At 38.3% G+C, this 18,867-nt stretch overlaps 1 protein-coding gene across 1 annotated transcript in view; it reads left to right on the top strand.

Annotated features, from left to right (window-relative positions):
• The window catches only part of LOC307171184 (NACHT, LRR and PYD domains-containing protein 3-like), a 62,050-nt gene extending 49,966 nt beyond the window's left edge, over window positions 1–12,084 (top strand). Inside the window, exons 11-21 of the mRNA XM_079892665.1 lie at window positions 2,855–3,028; window positions 4,293–4,466; window positions 5,023–5,196; window positions 5,286–5,459; window positions 5,549–5,722; window positions 8,240–8,413; window positions 8,503–8,676; window positions 9,415–9,588; window positions 9,678–9,851; window positions 10,355–10,516; window positions 11,397–12,084. Coding sequence (XP_079748791.1) covers window positions 2,855–3,028; window positions 4,293–4,466; window positions 5,023–5,196; window positions 5,286–5,459; window positions 5,549–5,722; window positions 8,240–8,413; window positions 8,503–8,676; window positions 9,415–9,588; window positions 9,678–9,851; window positions 10,355–10,516; window positions 11,397–11,412 — 1,744 coding nt within the window. The 3' untranslated portion in view covers window positions 11,413–12,084. The remainder of the gene's footprint in view (window positions 1–2,854; window positions 3,029–4,292; window positions 4,467–5,022; window positions 5,197–5,285; window positions 5,460–5,548; window positions 5,723–8,239; window positions 8,414–8,502; window positions 8,677–9,414; window positions 9,589–9,677; window positions 9,852–10,354; window positions 10,517–11,396) is intronic.
• Window positions 12,085–18,867: the final 6,783 nt, after the last annotated feature.

The raw sequence follows: 18,867 nt of genomic DNA, 5'->3' as shown, positions 1-18,867 counted from the left end.
TTTATTACACTGTTGATTTACTATCTATTTCCCTGACCATTTAGTAGTGTACAATATGTGTTCTTTTTTGTGTGTTCATGTCCTTGTGATGTGTGCGTCTTTGTCAGCTAAAAAATAAAAAATAAATAAATAAACATCAACAAAACAACCACAAAAAAAACCCCCCAAAAAAACCTAACATTGTCTCTCGTCTTGCCTCGTCATCTCACTCATGATCTGTGCCTTGCCGTGGAGAGTGAGCTTTTGAACTAAACAGGTCTTGTCTACTTGTGTTTGTGTGTCATATGAATAATATATATGTGCCCCATACATGGAATCAGAGTGCCAACTGTATGTAGTAAATGGAAAATCTCTACAGCAAAAGGCCAACCGCTACATGCATTCGGTTTGTTTCTACCATTTATTAGTAATGATTTACACAGTTTGTTTACTACTTACTATTTACCTGAGCATTCAGTATTGTGCAATATAGCATACAGAAGGTGAGGGACATTTTGGGGGGAAAGAAGTGCTGCATTTTATCATTTAAACATGTGACTTTTCATAAAAATTCTATAATCCAAGATGGCCGCCACCATATGACGTCATAATATGCAAATTAGATGGGAAAATGTAATCCCTACATAAACTTTGGGTCATCCTTAATATTTCTCTAATTTACAGAAAGTCTCTATCTTTTATCACTTTTAAGATATAGCCTTTTGAAATTAAGATGTCAAAATCGAACGTTTTAGGAAAAAACCTCTGGCGCCTAAAGGGTTAAGGCAACTGGACTCAAGTCTCATCATTTATAGCACTGCACTTTCTGGTGTTTCTCCATCTGAAGAAAGATTCAGAAATACTATTAGTTAATGTTTGTTATGTGTATCAGTAGAAAGAGCATTAAACTTTGAAGCATTTGAAACTTCCTATAAACATTTTTATATACTCAAATCTGACAAATCTTTGCTGTGAAACAATACAGAAGTGAGAACAGACTAAAAACAGCATAACAAATGACAGTAGATTATTCTGACAGAGTTACAGTAAGCAAATTGCAGAATGTGTATGTAAGCAATAAGGTCCTCGAGGCTGTGCTGTACGGTGAATAAGTCACGGCTGAAGGGCGTTGTTAGGCTCGATGCGAAGCGGAGTCAGCCGTGACTTATTCACAATACAGCACAGCCTCGAGGACCTTGTTTCTTTAATCAAACGTTTACCACACAATACAAATTTTAAAGCCAACAAATATGTATCAATACAACTTGCATGAAGTAAAATAACTAAAAGCCTTCCTTCCGCTGGAAAAAATAGTCCCTGACCATGAACAGCAACAGAAGTTACATTATTTCTCCATTAGATGGCGGAAAACACTGTCTTTATGAGTGAGTCAGTCAGTAGAGAAGACTTTTACATTGAAAGGACTGAAACTTGTTGTGAACACGGAGAAGCAAGACTCAACTGATAAATGACTAGCGTGTCACGGGAAAACCCTTAGCCTAGCTGTTAAAAGGACGAGATATTGCAGCGGACATTCAAACTGAGTTTTTATTATGAATATAAGACAGACCTGAAGGAAAATGCTATATTTACTGTAAGTGCAGGAACACTCGCTTACTCGATCTCTCACCATACTCTACTCTATAAGCTTCAATAAACAACAATATCAGTGAGATCAAACATATGTTTGCGTTGCTAAGAGTGGTTGCTAGGGGTGTTGTGTAGTGATGCATAGAACCGTTGGGTGAAGCGGCCGTAGCCGTGTTTTATCCAAGGGGGTAATCCATCACCCGGAAAGCGTACCTTCCCCGGCGGCCGCCATTGATTAGCAGACCATCACCTGCTGTTAGCATTCCAGTGACTCCCATTCATTTTGGCGTCACTTTGACAGCAAATAACTTTACATCTGCGGTGTTTAAAGACTCCATTTGTCCATTATTTATTTCTAAACAAACACGACAATGTATAAAAGGCTCCATTACCTTGTATCTTACGTTATGGCCCCGTAGAAGCAGTTTTTGTAAAAATAGGCTAACGATTGCGTCATAACCACGCGACTCTCTGTCGCACAGTAGAGAGATTACCGTATGGACAGGAGGAGAAGCTCGTGGGCAATCGGGGGGACGTGGAGTCATAAAGTCTGATAAAGTCAAGAGAGAAGCCCATAGAGAGTCATAAAGTTGCTCCTTCTCCTGGTCATGAACAGCTCCTACTCACACTCTCCGTCTCTACTAGTTTCGGAAGGGAATGATTCAGATTTCTCTCGGCACAGCTACTAGAAGACAGACGGGTTGCTCACGTCACATCTACGTCGTCAAGCTCAGTGTGAGTCTGCGCAGTCGCTCAGCCATCAGGAAGAAGTGCTTCTAATTGACTTCACTTTTCTCCGTTGACGTCTATGGGGTCGCTGTGTCCATTTCTTTTTCACTTTTTGTATTTCTTTGTCTATGGTTTTATCGTGAATAACACACAAATATTGACCAATCAGAATCAAGGATTGGAACAAACCGTTTTATAATGATATGTAAACTCCACTTTAAAATTACTTTAAATTGTGATTCATGTACAAGATTTTCTGATGATGAAAATGTGAAATCAGTCCATTTAAATGTTTGATTTAAAACTTTTCTATTGTTTCTATATTGATCCTATATATTAATCTACAGTGATAAATTCACTTATTTGTGGAGTGAGGACAGATCCAGACTGGGATTGTAACTAGTTTCCTCAAATCCTCCTGTCTTGGTTTGTTCATATTATTAAGTTTCCATGATTTTGCTGGTGTATTAGTGACTGTATGGCATTTATTAATGATGCTTTTAACTCACACATGAACTGAGCATGGATTTGAGTCATTTTCTCTTTCTGTCTTCAGTCTGAGTGTATGCAGTATTACAGCGAAACCGTGTCTCATCCTGACTTCAGCTCTGAAATCAAACCCATCACACCTGAGAGAGCTGGACCTGAGCTGGAATAAACTAGGAGACTCTGGAGTGAAAAACCTCAGTGATCTACTGATGATCCCACAATTCAAGCTGGAGAGACTACAGTTAGTATCATTATACTGTACAGCAGTTACAGTGAGATTAAATTTTGCTGTTTAGTTTAGGTTACACCGATTATATTGTAGGATTGCATCTTCTGGGCTCTCATTTATAAAACTGTGCGTAGGATCCTTACTAAAAGTGTATGTGCGCCCGGAAGCCAAAAAGGGGGTTGAATTTAAAATATTTGAAACAATGCACTGATTGTGTACATGTTGTTCTGCAGAAATATCATGAGATTTGCATCTGCTGTTGCAATAAACAAGAGATATATTATAAGAAATAATAAAAAAAATGAAAGAATAAACAACAGTTTCCAGCAAACAGAAGTAGTGTGACACGATTACAAGCAGAATACGGGTACTATAGACTAAATGACAGAGTATATCCCTGCTGTAGCTCTGTAACCCCTATAACCCCCATGAAAAAAATCATAACCGCATTACTAAGCAACCACTGAATATAATAACTCAAAATATGCATCACTTCAAAGCTTAGAAACTCTGCTTTTTAATGCATCTAACCATTTCAATTAACTCTTGACGAGTTCTGAGTCGTCCCTCTAAACCGGAGTGAACCGCTGGCGACGCCACCTAGCTATGAACACATTAATAATCATATTGTTCAAACTACTGCCTCGATCAACACAAAATAAGTGTCATTTCAAAGCTTAGAGTCTGAACTTTACAGTGAATGTAGCCAATCTGATGAACTCCTGAGTAGTGCTGAGTTTTTCATAATTTATGAAATATGTTTGGTACTATGTACTGTAATATGTCAAAAACATCATACAGCTCAAGTAGTCATGTGTCATTTGAAAGAGAAGAATACAACAAACATAATTGTTTTGGGCTTTGACCAAACTTGAGTGAATTTCTGTACATGAAGCCCCACAAGACCCATATGTAAATAATAAATATCATCACTTACAGTGGATGCTCCCGATTTAAATACCTCATACCTTATTTCCTTCCTGAGTTATTGCATGTCAGATAAGAAAGATATGTAAAATTTCCCCTGAACACACTTTTTTTTAAATCTTTTGTCAGCAGTGTCTCAACATGAGATTGTCCAAATGTAATAAAAAAAATACTAAAAATATAAAAAGTTTTCTATTAAATGATATCTAACTTTTAACTTTCCTTGCTTTAGTTTTGATTCTTTACTTTTGTGTGTCATTTAGAAAAAACTCTAAAAATGCCTTCATGACTTAAAGGGTTAATAAGATGTTCATCATTGATCTCAGTCATTTTCTCTTTCTGTCTTCAGTCTGAGTGAATGCAGTATTACAGAGGAACAGAGTCTCATCCTGACTTCAGCTCTGAAATCAAACCCATCACACCTGAGAGAGCTGGACCTGAGCTGGAATACACTAGGAAACACAGGAGTGAAAAACCTCAGTGATCTACTGATGAACCCACAATTCAAGCTGGAGAAACTACAGTTAGTATCATTATACTGTACAGCAGTTACAGTGAGATTAAAGTTTGCTGTTTATTTTATTTTAAGGCAACTGGACTCAAGTCTCCTCATTTATAGACTAAAAACAGCGTAACAAATGACAGTAGATTATTCTGACAGAGTTACAGTTATACTGGACTAATGGTGCTTTACACTAAATCTTAATTTATTAAGCAGAATGTGTATTTAGAGGTTATAAACTACAAATATGACTTTGAATTAATTGTTATTCATGTACAAGATTTTCTGATGATGAAAACATGAAATCGGTCCATTGAAATGTCAGCTTTTCTATTGTTTCTATATTGATCCTATATATTAATCTACAGTGATAAATTCACTTATTTGTGGAGTGAGGACGGATCCAGACTGGGATTGTAACTAGTTTCCTCAAATGCTCCTGTCTTGGTTTGTTCATATCATTAAGTTTCCATGATTTTGCTGGTGTATTAGTGACTGTATGGCATTTATTAATGATGCTTTTAACTCACACATGAACTGAACATTGATCTCCGTCATTTTCTCTCTCTGTCTTCAGTCTGAGTGGATGCAGTATTACAGAGGAACAGAGTCTCATCCTGACTTCAGCTCTGAAATCAAACCCATCACACCTGAGAGAGCTGGACCTGAGCAAGAATATAATAGGAGACTCAGGAGTGAAGCACTTATGTGACGTACTGAAGGATTCACACTGTAAACTGGAGAGACTGAGGTCAGTCACATTCACATACAAGAAAGAAAAACTGTTTTGATATTTGAAAGAGAATAAAGAGTTTGTTTTTCTCATTTCTGCTAATGTAGGTTAAGCTGCTGTCGTATGACAGATGAAGGTTGTTCTGCTCTGACTTCAGCTCTGAAATCAAACCCATCACACCTGAGAGAGCTGGACCTGAGCGGGAATACACTAGGAAACACAGGAGTGAAGCACTTATGTGACGTACTGAAGGATTCACACTGTAAACTGGAGAGATTGAGGTCAGTCACATTCACATACAAGAAAGAAAAACTGTTTTCATATTTGAAAGTGAATAAAGAGTTTGTTTTTCTCATTTCTGCTGATGTAGGTTAAGCGGGTGTCGTATGTCAGATGAAGGTTGTTCTGCTCTGACTTCAGCTCTGACATCAAACCCATCACACCTGAGAGAGCTGAACCTGAGCTGGAATAAACTAGGAGACTCTGGAGTGAAAAACCTCAGTGATCTACTGATGATCCCACAATTCAAGCTGGAGAGACTACAGTTAGTATCATTATACTGTACAGCAGTTACAGTGAGATTAAAGTTTGCTGTTTAGTTTAGGTTACACCGATTATATTTTAGGATTGCATCTTCTGGGCTCTCATTTATAAAACTGTGCGTAGGATCCTTACTAAAAGTGTATGTGCGCCCGGAAGCCAAAAAGGGGGTTGCATTTAAAGTATTTGAAACAATGCACTGATTGTGTACATGTTGTTCTGCAGAAATATCATGAGATTTGCATCTGCTGTTGCAATAAACAAGAGATATATTATAAGAAATAATAAAAAAAATGAAAGGATAAACAACAGTTTCCAGCAAACAGAAGTAGTGTGACACGATTACAAGCAGAATACGGGTACTATAGACTAAATGACAGAGTATATCCCTGCTGTAGCTCTGTAACCCCTATAACCCCCATGAAAAAAATCATAAACGCATTACTAAGCAACCACTGAATGTAATAACTCAAAATATGAATCACTTCAAAGCTTAGAAACTCTGCTTTTTAATGCATCTAACCATTTCAATCAACTCTTGACGAGTTCTGAGTCGTCCCTCTAAACCGGAGTGAACCGCTGGAGACGCCACCTAGCTACGAAAACATTAATAATCATATTGTTCAAACTATTGCCTTGATCAACACAAAATAAGTGTCATTTCAAAGCTTAGAGTCTGAACTTTACAGTGAATGTAGCCAATTTGATGAACTCCTGAGTAGTGCTGAGTTTTCCATAATTTATGAATTTATGAAATATTTTTGGTACTATGTACTGTAATATGTCAAAAACATCATACAGCTCAAGTAGTCATGTGTCATTTGAAAGAGTAGAATATATCAAACATAATTGTTTTGGGCTTTGACCAAACTTGAGTGAATTTCTATACATGAAGCCCCACAAGACCCATATGTAAAAAACTAGATGTACCGCATGGCGGTACAAAATATGAGCGCCGCTCAGGCCTGCACTGGCTTTCCACAAAAATTAATGACGTGGAGCAATTTGGCTGTATTGCGTGTTTATGTATATAAGTTGTATATTTTAAAAGACTGTCTGGAGTATTCCTGTGGATCATGGATAATTTAGAGTTTTGTAATTATTTGCCATTACTATTTAAGTTTTATATCAAAAGTCATTAGTTTAGACACTTAACATCCATAATGTGAAAACGTCACATCCATAACAGTGGTTTTCCCTACATAATGTATTACAAAAATGAGTTTCAAAAACACACTTATTGTGTTCAAGCAAGTCTTTTTCATGCTACATCGGCAGTTTGTTTAATAATTCACAGAGTTTGTAGGACACTTGTAAAGTGTGTGTATTTCATGTTATGTCCATAACGCTGATAAAATGTATTCATAGTGTGTGTCTGTGTGTGTGTGTGTGTGTGTCTGTGCGTGTATGTATGCGTGCGTACATGTGTGTGCGCGTGTGTGTTTGTGTGTGTGTCTGTGCATGTGGATTTGTATGTGTGTGTATTGGTGTGTGTCTGTGCGTGTGGATGTCAGTGTGTGTGCATGCTTGCGTTTGTTTGTATTTCTGCATGTGTGTGTGTGACAGTAAACCAGCAACCCTTCGCTCAACACCACCATCTACAGGCCGATGAGTGTACAGTCACTAAATGTGCACATAAATTAATTTATTTTATACCCCCCCCCATGGATGAAATTCTACGAAACTTAGCATACCCCCAGAGGATGTCAAGTTAATCATACACTTGAAATATGGTGCAGTTCTGAACATCTCAACTGAAGATAGGGGCGATTAAAGCAGAATAATATTGCATTTTCATTTTTTATGGGAAGGGGCGCAAATCACAAATGAGTGATTATGGGCTACGTTGATGTGGGCCCTTAAGAGCACCATACCATAAAAATTTCTTCATCCTCGGTGCCACGGTTCAGGTAGTTATTTAGGAAAAACTGCATTTTTTGGGTTTGGGGGGGCCCAGTGCGGGGGGGGAGTGGCCCCCGGGGACCAAACGAAATTTTTCCGTAAAAGTCTAGTGGGGCTACATGCCCACCAAATTTCATGTTCCCCGGTGTTTCGGTGTCCCTGGTATCGTTGACGAAAAATTCAGTAGATGACGAAAAAAAAAAAAAAAAACCTTTGACAATCCCTATATGACCGCTTTCGCTAGCTATGCTAGCGGCGGTCATAATAAATATCATCACTTACAGTGGATGCTCCCGATTTAAATACCTCATACCTTATTTCCTTCCTGAGTTATTGCATGTCAGATAAGAAAGATATGTAAAATTTTCCTTGAACACACTTTTTTTAATCTTTTGTCAGCAGTGTCTCAACATGAGATTGTCCAAATGTAATAAAAAAAATACTAAAAATATAAAAAGTTTTCTATTAAATGATATCTAACTTTTAACTTTCCTTGCTTTAGTTTTGATTCTTTACTTTTGTGTGTCATTTAGAAAAAACTCTAAAAATGCCTTCAGGACTTAAAGGGTTAATAAGATGTTCATCATTGATCTCCGTCATTTTCTCTTTCTGTCTTCAGTCTGAGAGATTGCAGTATTACAGAGAAACAGAGTCTCATCCTGACTTCAGCTCTGAACTCAAACCCATCACACCTGAGAGAGTTGGACCTGAGCGGGAATACACTAGGAAACACAGGAGTGAAGCACTTATCTGATGTACTGAAGGATTCACACTGTAAACTGGAGAGATTGAGGTCAGTCACATTCACATACAAGAAAGAAAATGTGTTTTGATATTTGAAAGAGAATAAAGAGTTTGTTTTTCTCATTTCTGCTAATGTAGGTTAAGGTGCTGTTATATGACAGATGAAGGTTGTTCTGCTCTGACTTCAGCTCTGAAATCAAACCCATCACACCTGAGAGAGCTGAACCTGAGCAGGAATACACTAGGAGACTCTGGAGTGAAAAACCTCAGTGATCTACTGATGATCCCACAATTCAAGCTGGAGAAACTACAGTTAGTATCATTATACTGTACAGCAGTTACAGTGAGATTAAAGTTTACTGTTTATTTTATTTTAAGGCAACTGGACTCAAGTCTCATCATTTATAGCACTGCACTTTCTGGTGTTTCTGCATCTGAAGAAAGATTCAGAAACACTATTAGTTAATGTTTGTTATGTGTATCTGTAGAAAGAGCATTAAACTGTGAAGCATTTGAAACTTCCTAGAAACATTTTTATATACTGAAATCTGACAAATCTTTGCTGTGAAACAATACAGAAGTGAGAACAGACTAAAAACAGCGTAACAAATGGCAGTAGATTATTCTGACAGAGTTACAGTTATACTGGACTAATGGTGCTTTACACTAAATCTTAATTTATTAAGCAGAATGTGTATTTAGAGGTTATAAACTACAAATATGACTTTAAATTAATTGTTATTCATGTACAAGATTTTCTGATGATGAAAACATGAAATCAGTCCATTGAAATGTCAAGTTTTCTATTGTTTCTATATTGATCCTATATATTAATCTACAGTGATAAATTCACTTATTTGTGGAGTGAGGACGGATCCAGACTTGGATTGTAACTAGTTTCCTCAAATGCTCCTGTCTTGGTTTGTTCATATCATTAAGTTTCCATGATTTTGCTGGTGTATTAGTGACTGTATGGCATTTATTAATGATGCTTTTAACTCACACATGAACTGAACATTGATCTCCGTCATTTTCTCTTTCTGTCTTCAGTCTGAGTGTATGCAGTATTACAGAGAAACAGAGTCTCATCCTGACTTCAGCTCTGAAATCAAACCCATCACACCTGAGAGAGCTGGACCTGAGCTGGAGTACACTAGGAAACACAGGAGTGAAGCGCTTATGTGACATACTGAAGGATTCACACTGTAAACTGGAGAGATTGAGGTCAGTCACATTCACATACAAGAAAGAAAAAGTGTTTTGATATTTGAAAGAGAATAAAGAGTTTGTTTTTCTCATTTCTCCTAATGTAGGTTAATCTGGTGTCGTATGACAGATGAAGGTTGTTCTGCTCTGACTTCAGCTCTGAAATCAAACCCATCACACCTGAGAGAGCTGGACCTGAGCGGGAATAAACTAGGAGACTCTGGAGTGAAAAACCTCAGTGATCTACTGATGAACCCACAATTCAAGCTGGAGAAACTAGAGTTAGTATCATTATACTGTTCAGCAGTTACAGTGAGATTAAAGTTTACTGTTTAGTTTATTTTAAGGCAACTGGACTCAAGTCTCCTCATTTATAGACTAAAAACAGCGTAACAAATGACAGTAGATTATTCTGACAGAGTTACAGTTATACTGGACTAATGGTGCTTTTCACTAAATCTTAATTTATTAAGCAAAATGTGTATTTAGAGGTTATAAACTACAAAAATGACCTTGAATTAATTGTAATTCATGTACAAGATTTTCTGATGATGAAAATGTGAAATCAGTGTGTGACGTACTGAAGGATTCACACTGTAAACTGAAGTCACATTCACATACTAGAAAGAAAAAGCTTAAAATCATTTTAACAGTTTAAACAAATAGACTTTATATACTCAATATCTCATGAAGAGACTGAGTTCACATTATATTTGTGTAAAATTCTTCACCTTAATGATTTGTTTGTAAGATAATCTCTCTTCCTCTGTTTGTGTCTTTCTAGTCTACATGACTGTGGCATTACAGATGTTTCTTCTCTAACTCAGTCTTTGACTAACTCAAAAGCACTGCAGTTTTTAAAAGAGCTTGATCTGAGACACAACAAGATAGGAGACTCAAAGCAGCGGCTCAGAGACGAGCTACGAGACTCAAACTGTGTCCTGAGGTGAGGAAACATCACTTTATGATATTAAAGAGATCTTCATTTACCTCTGATATGAGAACAAACCTTTCAAACATTCATTAAAGGACATTATCATTAAGCTGTATTACAACACAGGGTTTGTGTGAGAACAACATGTGAAGTTGATTAAAATGTTTAACACAAAGGAGGAAAGAGAACAAAAGCTCACTGTCACAGCTTTATACATCAACACCTGCTTTATTAACTGTGTCAGTAATTGTGAATCATTTCAGTGTGAAAGCAGACTTGGTCAGATTATAGTAAACGCTGCACTCCTGCTAAAATCAGTGCAGTTCCAGCTTCAGCTCACAGCGTCCAGCTCACATGAGACATGTCTCTGTCTCTAGTGTGTTTTTACTGTGACAAGCAACACGTCACACTACTTTACACTTACTTTACTCTCAGTTATTTACTAAGAGCCTACACACACATGTTTAAACTAGAGGACAAACAGCTTTAACTCGTAGAAGATTTAACTGAAAGGTTTTAACTGAAAGTAACATCAGTATTTGCTCGCTGTGGTTTATTCCACACGCCGTACACTCATCAGTGTGTGTTTCTCCTTTACAGAGACTCAATAGGAGTCGCAGGTCCTTCTGCAGTCACACCAACACACACACACACACACACACACACACACACACATATGAATCTCATTCATGTTTTAAATCTATCATACTAAAAACTCAAATATTGTTTGAGAAATATCTCAGTAATTAATCTGATTACAGTAATTTAATGTAACTTCTTTTTAAAAAAAAACAAAAAAAAAACAACAGTAATTAAAATATAAAGTAATAAAGTAATTTGCACTTTGTTCCACTGAACACTGATTGTTTTCTCTTTTGGTTTCACCTTACAGAGTACATGAAGATTGATCACCAAAAGTTATTACCATTATTGAAGAATATGTTTAAATCTGTGAAACGGAGATGAGAGGATCAGTGACCATCAGGAGATCCACAGAAGAGCCTCATTACTGTCTATGAGGAGAAATACATGATTAATGTGTGAATGTGTGTCATACAGGTGGAAGAGACTCAGACTTTACAATTATATAAAGCAGCATGTGTGTTAGCATGCGTATTAGAAACATGTGATATTGAATGATTAATGTTGGTTTAGTATTCAGCCAAATGATGGTTTAGTTTTATTTAAAGGTGGAACAGAGGATGAAGCCGCTCAGATGAGTCTGTCCGCAGAAATCTGCAGGCTCTTCAGTTTAAGGCCTATATATATTTGTTTGTTTTTTTACATGATCTCACCTACTTATTGTCTCACCTGCATTTTATGCACAGAATATATTTGTTTGTTTGTTATTCTGTTTTATATTAAGTTAGCTGTGTGTGTGTCTGTTGATAATGCACAGATATTCAGTATATTGTCTTTGTTCTGTGGATGGAGTCTCTTCTCTACACACCAACTAAACATTTTTACTATTTTGTACCTTTCACTTGCTCTGGTCTAGATAGTCTAATGCATTTTATTAAGAAATTATTATCTCTTTCACCACATTTACATTCACATGTAAATAAAATTATAAATATACATTAAGAGCAACAATTTTTGTTTGAAAAGTTCACTTGCTTGTTATGAGTATACAAGTCTACATAAGCAGATCCAGAGATTCTTATGCTTAAAAAAGGTTAAGTTTAGATGTTAAACATAAAAGCCTTTGAGTGATCTTCAGATTTGTTTGAGAAGAAACCATGCTGGTCTAATATATAAAGAGAATTTTCCCCAGTATATAGATATATTTAAAGGGTTAGTTCATCCAAAATAAAATGTAAATTGTCGTCATTTGTTCACCCTCATATCATACAAGTGTGACTTTCTTCTGTGGAAACACTAGAGAAGATATTTTGAGGAATATCTCAGTGTCTCTGATTGGTTTCCAACATTCTTCAAAATATCTTTTATGTTCCACAGACGAAATAAATGAATAAATACAGGTTTAAAACTACATGAGGGTGAATCAATGATGACAGAATCTAAATTTTTGGGTGAACTATTCCTTTAAGGCTTTTAACACTTTTATCTTAGCAACTTCTACATGTTTTGAAAACAACATTAAATTATTCCATCTAAATTATATTAGAAATTATAAAAGCATCAGAGTTTGCCTCATGAAATCTCTTAAACATCTCTTTACCAAAGTAAGAGTAAATCATTGTATTTGGACAGAATTGTCTGATTACTGAGTGATTTGGACAGTCAGTGAGGTTTGTGAATCACTGAGGGTTTAATAAGTAATGTGACATACAGCATGAGATGGGCACATTAATGATTGTGTTGTCACCTATGGTTGTCACTGTTACTGGCTGATTATAGTTACTCTGCAGTTCTCTTCCTGGTCACCAGGGTGCGCCGGCCTCAGATGAACAGCCATATAAGCCAGAGCTAGTGAAATAAGCAGTGGCCCTTTAACCCTCTGGGCCCTGATGGTATTTTGGGTCCTGAAGAAGTTTTAACATGCCCTGACATTTGTGCCTTTTACAGTTGCTTAAAAACATATTAATGGATAAAGTCTGATTACACTGTATTCAGCACAAACAGGGCTACAGTAATATGTGAGCAACATGTACATAAAGGTTTTTGAGAAAATAACGTTTATGTGTGATTTTTAAAATAATAATAAATCACTGAAATAAGGCCATATAACGCATAGTAAACATTTGTTCACAAGACTTTTTTGTAGAACTGTATCTTGTAGCCTAGAGTTTTTTCTTCAAAACCATGTAAAAATCCTCATGAGCACTCCTTCATACAAAACAATATAGTCATTTAACTTCTGTAAGACACTTATTGGGCCGTGACTCATTATGAATAATGCAGTGATTCACACCTGAAGAGACAAAGACCCTCCCCTGGGAATATCATGAGGAATGTGACACAGGGAACTATAGAGAATGACTGTTGCGATCTCAAAACTCCGGCCATTTAATAATTCCTAGAATATCTAAATCGACTGCTGGCGGTAGATCCTTCTCCTATTTAGCACCAAAACTCTGGAACAGTCTTCCTACTATTGTCCGGGAAGCAGACACACTCTGTCAGTTCAAAGCCAGATTAAAGACACATCTCTTTGACCTAGCTTTCACATAATACATTATAGACTTCTATAATTCAGTGTTAGGCTGCATAGATTAGGTCAGCTGGAACCGGGAACACTTCCCATAAATCCTGATGTTCTCGTTACATCATAAGAAGAATGGCATCTACGCTAATTTTAGTGTCTGTATTTATCCCGAGGTTTTCCCGCAGCCAGCCGGATCCAGGCCGTTTCCAGATCTGACGAAGGACCTTCGCCTGGACCGATGACAACGCAGTGCTAAAGTGCCAACTAGTCTCTCCCTATGGAGGATCCCTTTCCCACTCTACAGATAAAGCGTCGTCGGGAAAATTCATTTTGCGAATTTACCAATTTCCCAATACCAATACCAAATTTAATTTTACTAAATAAAATAAAATTCTGTATCAAAACTATAAGGAAAGACCAGTAATTTGTTTAGGCTTGGTTTGTAGGGAATTCCAAACCTGCGCACATATATTCAACCGCACATAACTATAGAACCAGTTCTTAATGCGCATGTGACCGCCATCAGTGTTTCTCACAGGTTCGCGTTTAAAGTTTGTGTAGAGAGAATGGTGTCGTCTTAGCGGCCCCTAATTTAATAACAAATGATCGTTGCGACGAAGCGAATCAATCAAAACTAACTTTAGCTGAAAAATAACTTTATTAAAAAACTGCTATAAAGCCAAACAATCTCTGTTACCTTAAATTATACGTTTATCTCTGTAAAGCTGCTTTGAAACAATCTACATTTTTAAAAGCGCTATATAAATGAGGATGACTTGACTTGACTGTGAGGAGACTTAATGACTGAATGTTTTGTTTGTAGCTTATTCACAAAATCAAGTTTAAGTTAAAAGAAGTAATTTACGATACATTAGGCCTGGGATGTATTGCGATTTTTTTAAGAATTGCGATTCTACAAGTATTGCAATTTTTTTTTTCATTATTTTTTTTACACTGACGTTAGACCATGGAGAAAAGTTAAATCATACACTTATACAGACTGTACATGATGTATAAGATGAGGCACATTTACAAAAACATTTTCTGACTTATTTCAGAAGCATCATACAGTCCTACATTCTCTTTAATAAATGATTCAATAACAAATACATTTTTAACAGTCACTTGTCGCCACCTAGTGGCGAAACAATGTAATGATAAATGCGTTATTTTAAGCGCCATGTTTCTATCAAAAGCTGATTTACTATATTTTGATCGCTATCGTAGACATCAGTGTTTCTATTTTAACTTTAAACTTTTATCCCAGTACTTCTAAGATAATTTTAACCTTTTTGCAGTTTTTCTCCTCCTTTTGTATTTAATTATGAGGTTCAAATACTTCATTTTGGTGACCTTTTATGCACTAATTTGTGCTGGATTAGCTTGTCTGCTGGTATCTTAATGAGCACGCTTTTTGATGCACCTAAAATATTTACTGCATTGTTGTCAAATTGCTTCCTCATGTAACACCTTTGTCAGTCCATACACAGTTCATAAGTTTAAAGACCACACTAACAACAGAATAGATTTAATGAACTTTACTGAAATATTAATAATAATTCTTCTCATCATCATTTCTTGACTCTCTGTCAATGCCTCTTTGCTTGTTGCTGTATTTGTCTTGACACTTATGGATTTACACTGGTCAGTTCCAATCATTTTGCAAAATTTTTTCGATTTTTTTCTCCCAGCCCAACTATACATTTTCTTTACACAAAGAGTTTACTTAAAAACTTTAGACCTACACTACCGTTCAAAAGTTTTAGGTCCGTATTTTTTATTTTTTATTTTAAGAAGTCTCTTCTGCTCACCAAGTCTGTATTTATTTGATCCAAAATACAGCAAAAACAGTGATATTGTTAAATATTTTTTACAATTTAAAACAAATGTTTTCTATTTTAATATATTTTAAAATGCAATTTATACCTGTGAAGAAAGGCTAAATTTTCAGCATCATTTCTCCAGTGCAGTGTCACATGATCCTTCAGAAATCTCTCTAATATGATTTTCTGCTCAATAAAAATGTCTGATTATCAATGTTGAGCATGGAAGCTCAACTCGGTGGATCGCTAACACTTTTTAAAAAAGAGGGGTTTGAGTTAAAGATATGGGTAGGCAATTTTGGACAGGCTAGCAAAAGCAAACTAGCTTTGAAAGCATAAGATCCCTTCAGAGCGTCTCCAAAGCCGTGTCTCCTTCAAACACAGCAGAGTCTGCAAAGCATCACGAGATGAAAGACAGCGTTAAATGACCTCATGTCTCAAAGCACCATAACATTAAAATAATCATAATGTCAAAGCCTATGATTCATAAATCAAATCAAGTGTGACCAACCAACACTACAAAATAATGCTTCCCCACCAAATCTTCCCCAGTCTTTTTGTCTGCCAGCTTCATCGTGTGCCGCATAACATCATAAATGTGTAGTTTTATGCTCGGGGCGCCGAGAAAGGGCGCCCTCGCTATCTAACCAATGGAGCTCTGATATGCTATTAAAACGTCACTAAATATGATCAATTCAACCAATCAGTGTGACGCGCAGTAATAATTCTCCGATGGGCGCTTTGCCTCTGCGCTCATCGGAGAATAACATGGAGTTAACTTGGTGTGGTCAGAGCCCGTCTACGGAGAGCCTGCTCACTCCCTATTAAGTCCTATTGTACCGAATGTTGGTTGTAGTTCCACCAGAGCTCCACTGGGGGCGATCGCCAGGAGTGCAGAATGAATGGGAGTCTATGGGGCTAGACGGCTAAATGTGTCTCTTTCACCCGATTGCAGTCGAGAAATCTCAGATTTGATTGTAGGTTTTGCAAGTTCAACATGGGTTATAGGTCGAAAGTTGAATGAACGAGTACTTATGTCCTTTTGATTTCTTACAGGTTGAGTTGTTGTTGCCCATAACACACTAGCATTCTGCTAATGAACGCTGATTGGTCAGTGAAGGACTGATTACGACCAGAGATACCGCTTGATGGCATCTTGGCATCTGAAGCAGGACCAGAAACAAACAAAACAAAAGCTCTTCTAGCACGTGTGTTTCCCTGTGTCAGCTGTGTTGTGTGTTCCCTGTGTCCGCTGTGTTGTGTGTTTCCCTGTGTCAGCTGTGTTGTGTGTTTCCCTGTGTCAGCTGTGTTGTGTGTTTCCCTGTGTCAGCTGTGTCGTGTGTTTCCCTGTGTCAGCTGTGTCGTGTGTTTACCTGTGTCAGCTGTGTTTACCTGTGTCAGCTGTGTTGTGTGTTTGCCTGTGTCGGCTGTGTCGTGTGTTTCCCTGTGTCAGCTGTGTTGTGTGTTTCCCTGTGTCAGCTGTGTTGTGTGTTTACCTGTGTCGGCTGTGTTGTGTGTTTCCCTGTGTCAGCTGTGTTGTGTGTTTCCCTGTGTCAGCTGTGTGTTTGCCTGTGTCAGCTGTGTTGTGTGTTTCCCTGTGTCAGCTGTGTTGTGTGTTTACCTGTGTCAGCTGTGTTGTGTGTTTCCCTGTGTCAGCTGTGTTGTGTGTTTACCTGTGTCGGCTGTGTTGTGTGTTTACCTGTGTCGGCTGTGTTGTGTGTTTCCCTGTGTCAGCTGTGTTGTGTGTTTCCCTGTGTCAGCTGTGTGTTTGCCTGTGTCAGCTGTGTTGTGTGTTTCCCTGTGTCAGCTGTGTTGTGTGTTTACCTGTGTCAGCTGTGTTGTGTGTTTCCCTGTGTCAGCTGTGTTGTGTGTTTACCTGTGTCGGCTGTGTTGTGTGTTTCCCTGTGTCAGCTGTGTTGTGTGTTTCCCTGTGTCAGCTGTGTGTTTGCCTGTGTCAGCTGTGTTGTGTGTTTCCCTGTGTCAGCTGTGTTGTGTGTTTACCTGTGTCAGCTGTGTTGTGTGTTTCCCTGTGTCAGCTGTGTTGTGTGTTTACCTGTGTCGGCTGTGTTGTGTGTTTACCTGTGTCGGCTGTGTTGTGTGTTTCCCTGTGTCAGCTGTGTTGTGTGTTTCCCTGTGTCAGCTGTGTGTTTGCCTGTGTCAGCTGTGTTGTGTGTTTCCCTGTGTCAGCTGTGTTGTGTGTTTCCCTGTGTCAGCTGTGTTGTGTGTTTACCTGTGTCGGCTGTGTTGTGTGTTTACCTGTGTCAGCTGTGTCGTGTGTTTGCCTGTGTCAGCTGTGTCGTGTGTTTCCCTGTGTCAGCTGTGTCGTGTGTTTACCTGTGTCAGCTGTGTCGTGTGTTTACCTGTGTCAGCTGTGTTGTGTGTTTCCCTGTGTCAGCTGTGTTGTGTGTTTACCTGTGTCAGCTGTGTTGTGTGTTTGCCTGTGTCAGCTGTTTCGTGTGTTTGCCTGTGTCAGCTGTGTCGTGTGTTTACCTGTGTCAGCTGTGTTGTGTGTTTGCCTGTGTCAGCTGTGTTGTGTGTTTACCTGTGTCAGCTGTGTCGTGTGTTTACCTGTGTCAGCTGTGTTGTGTGTTTCCCTGTGTCAGCTGTGTTGTGTGTTTGCCTGTGTCAGCTGTGTTGTGTGTTTGCCTGTGTCAGCTGTGTCGTGTGTTTACCTGTGTCAGCTGTGTCGTGTGTTTCCCTGTGTCAACTGTGTCGTGTGTTTACCTGTGTCAGCTGTGTTGTGTGTTTACCTGTGTCAGCTGTGTTGTGTGTTTGCCTGTGTCAGCTGTGTCGTGTGTTTACCTGTGTCAGCTGTGTCGTGTGTTTCCCTGTGTCAACTGTGTCGTGTGTTTACCTGTGTCAGCTGTGTTGTGTGTTTACCTGTGTCAGCTGTGTTGTGTGTTTGCCTGTGTCAGCTGTGTCGTGTGTTTACCTGTGTCGGCTGTGTCGTGTGTTTGCCTGTGTCAGCTGTGTTGTGTGTTTGCCTGTGTCAGCTGTGTTGTGTGTTTGCCTGTGTCAGCTGTGTCGTGTGTTTACCTGTGTCGGCTGTGTCGTGTGTTTCCCTGTGTCAGCTGTGTTGTGTGTTTGCCTGTGTCAGCTGTGTCGTGTGTTTACCTGTGTCAGCTGTGTCGTGTGTTTGCCTGTGTCAGCTGTGTCGTGTGTTTCCCTGTGTCAGCTGTGTTGTGTGTTTACCTGTGTCAGCTGTGTTGTGTGTTTGCCTGTGTCAGCTGTGTCGTGTGTTTACCTGTGTCAGCTGTGTTGTGTGTTTCCCTGTGTCAGCTGTGTTGTGTGTTTCCCTGTGTCAGCTGTGTTGTGTGTTTCCCTGTGTCAGCTGTGTTGTGTGTTTACCTGTGTCGGCTGTGTTGTGTGTTTCCCTGTGTCAGCTGTGTTGTGTGTTTCCCTGTGTCAGCTCTGTGTTTGCCTGTGTCAGC

The sequence above is a fragment of the Squalius cephalus genome, assembly GCF_949319135.1.
Source record: "Squalius cephalus genome assembly, chromosome: 14".
Lineage (NCBI taxonomy): Eukaryota > Metazoa > Chordata > Actinopteri > Cypriniformes > Leuciscidae > Squalius > Squalius cephalus.
Note: the sequence above shows the minus strand (reverse complement) of the source record. Positions and strands in the feature narration are given on the sequence as shown.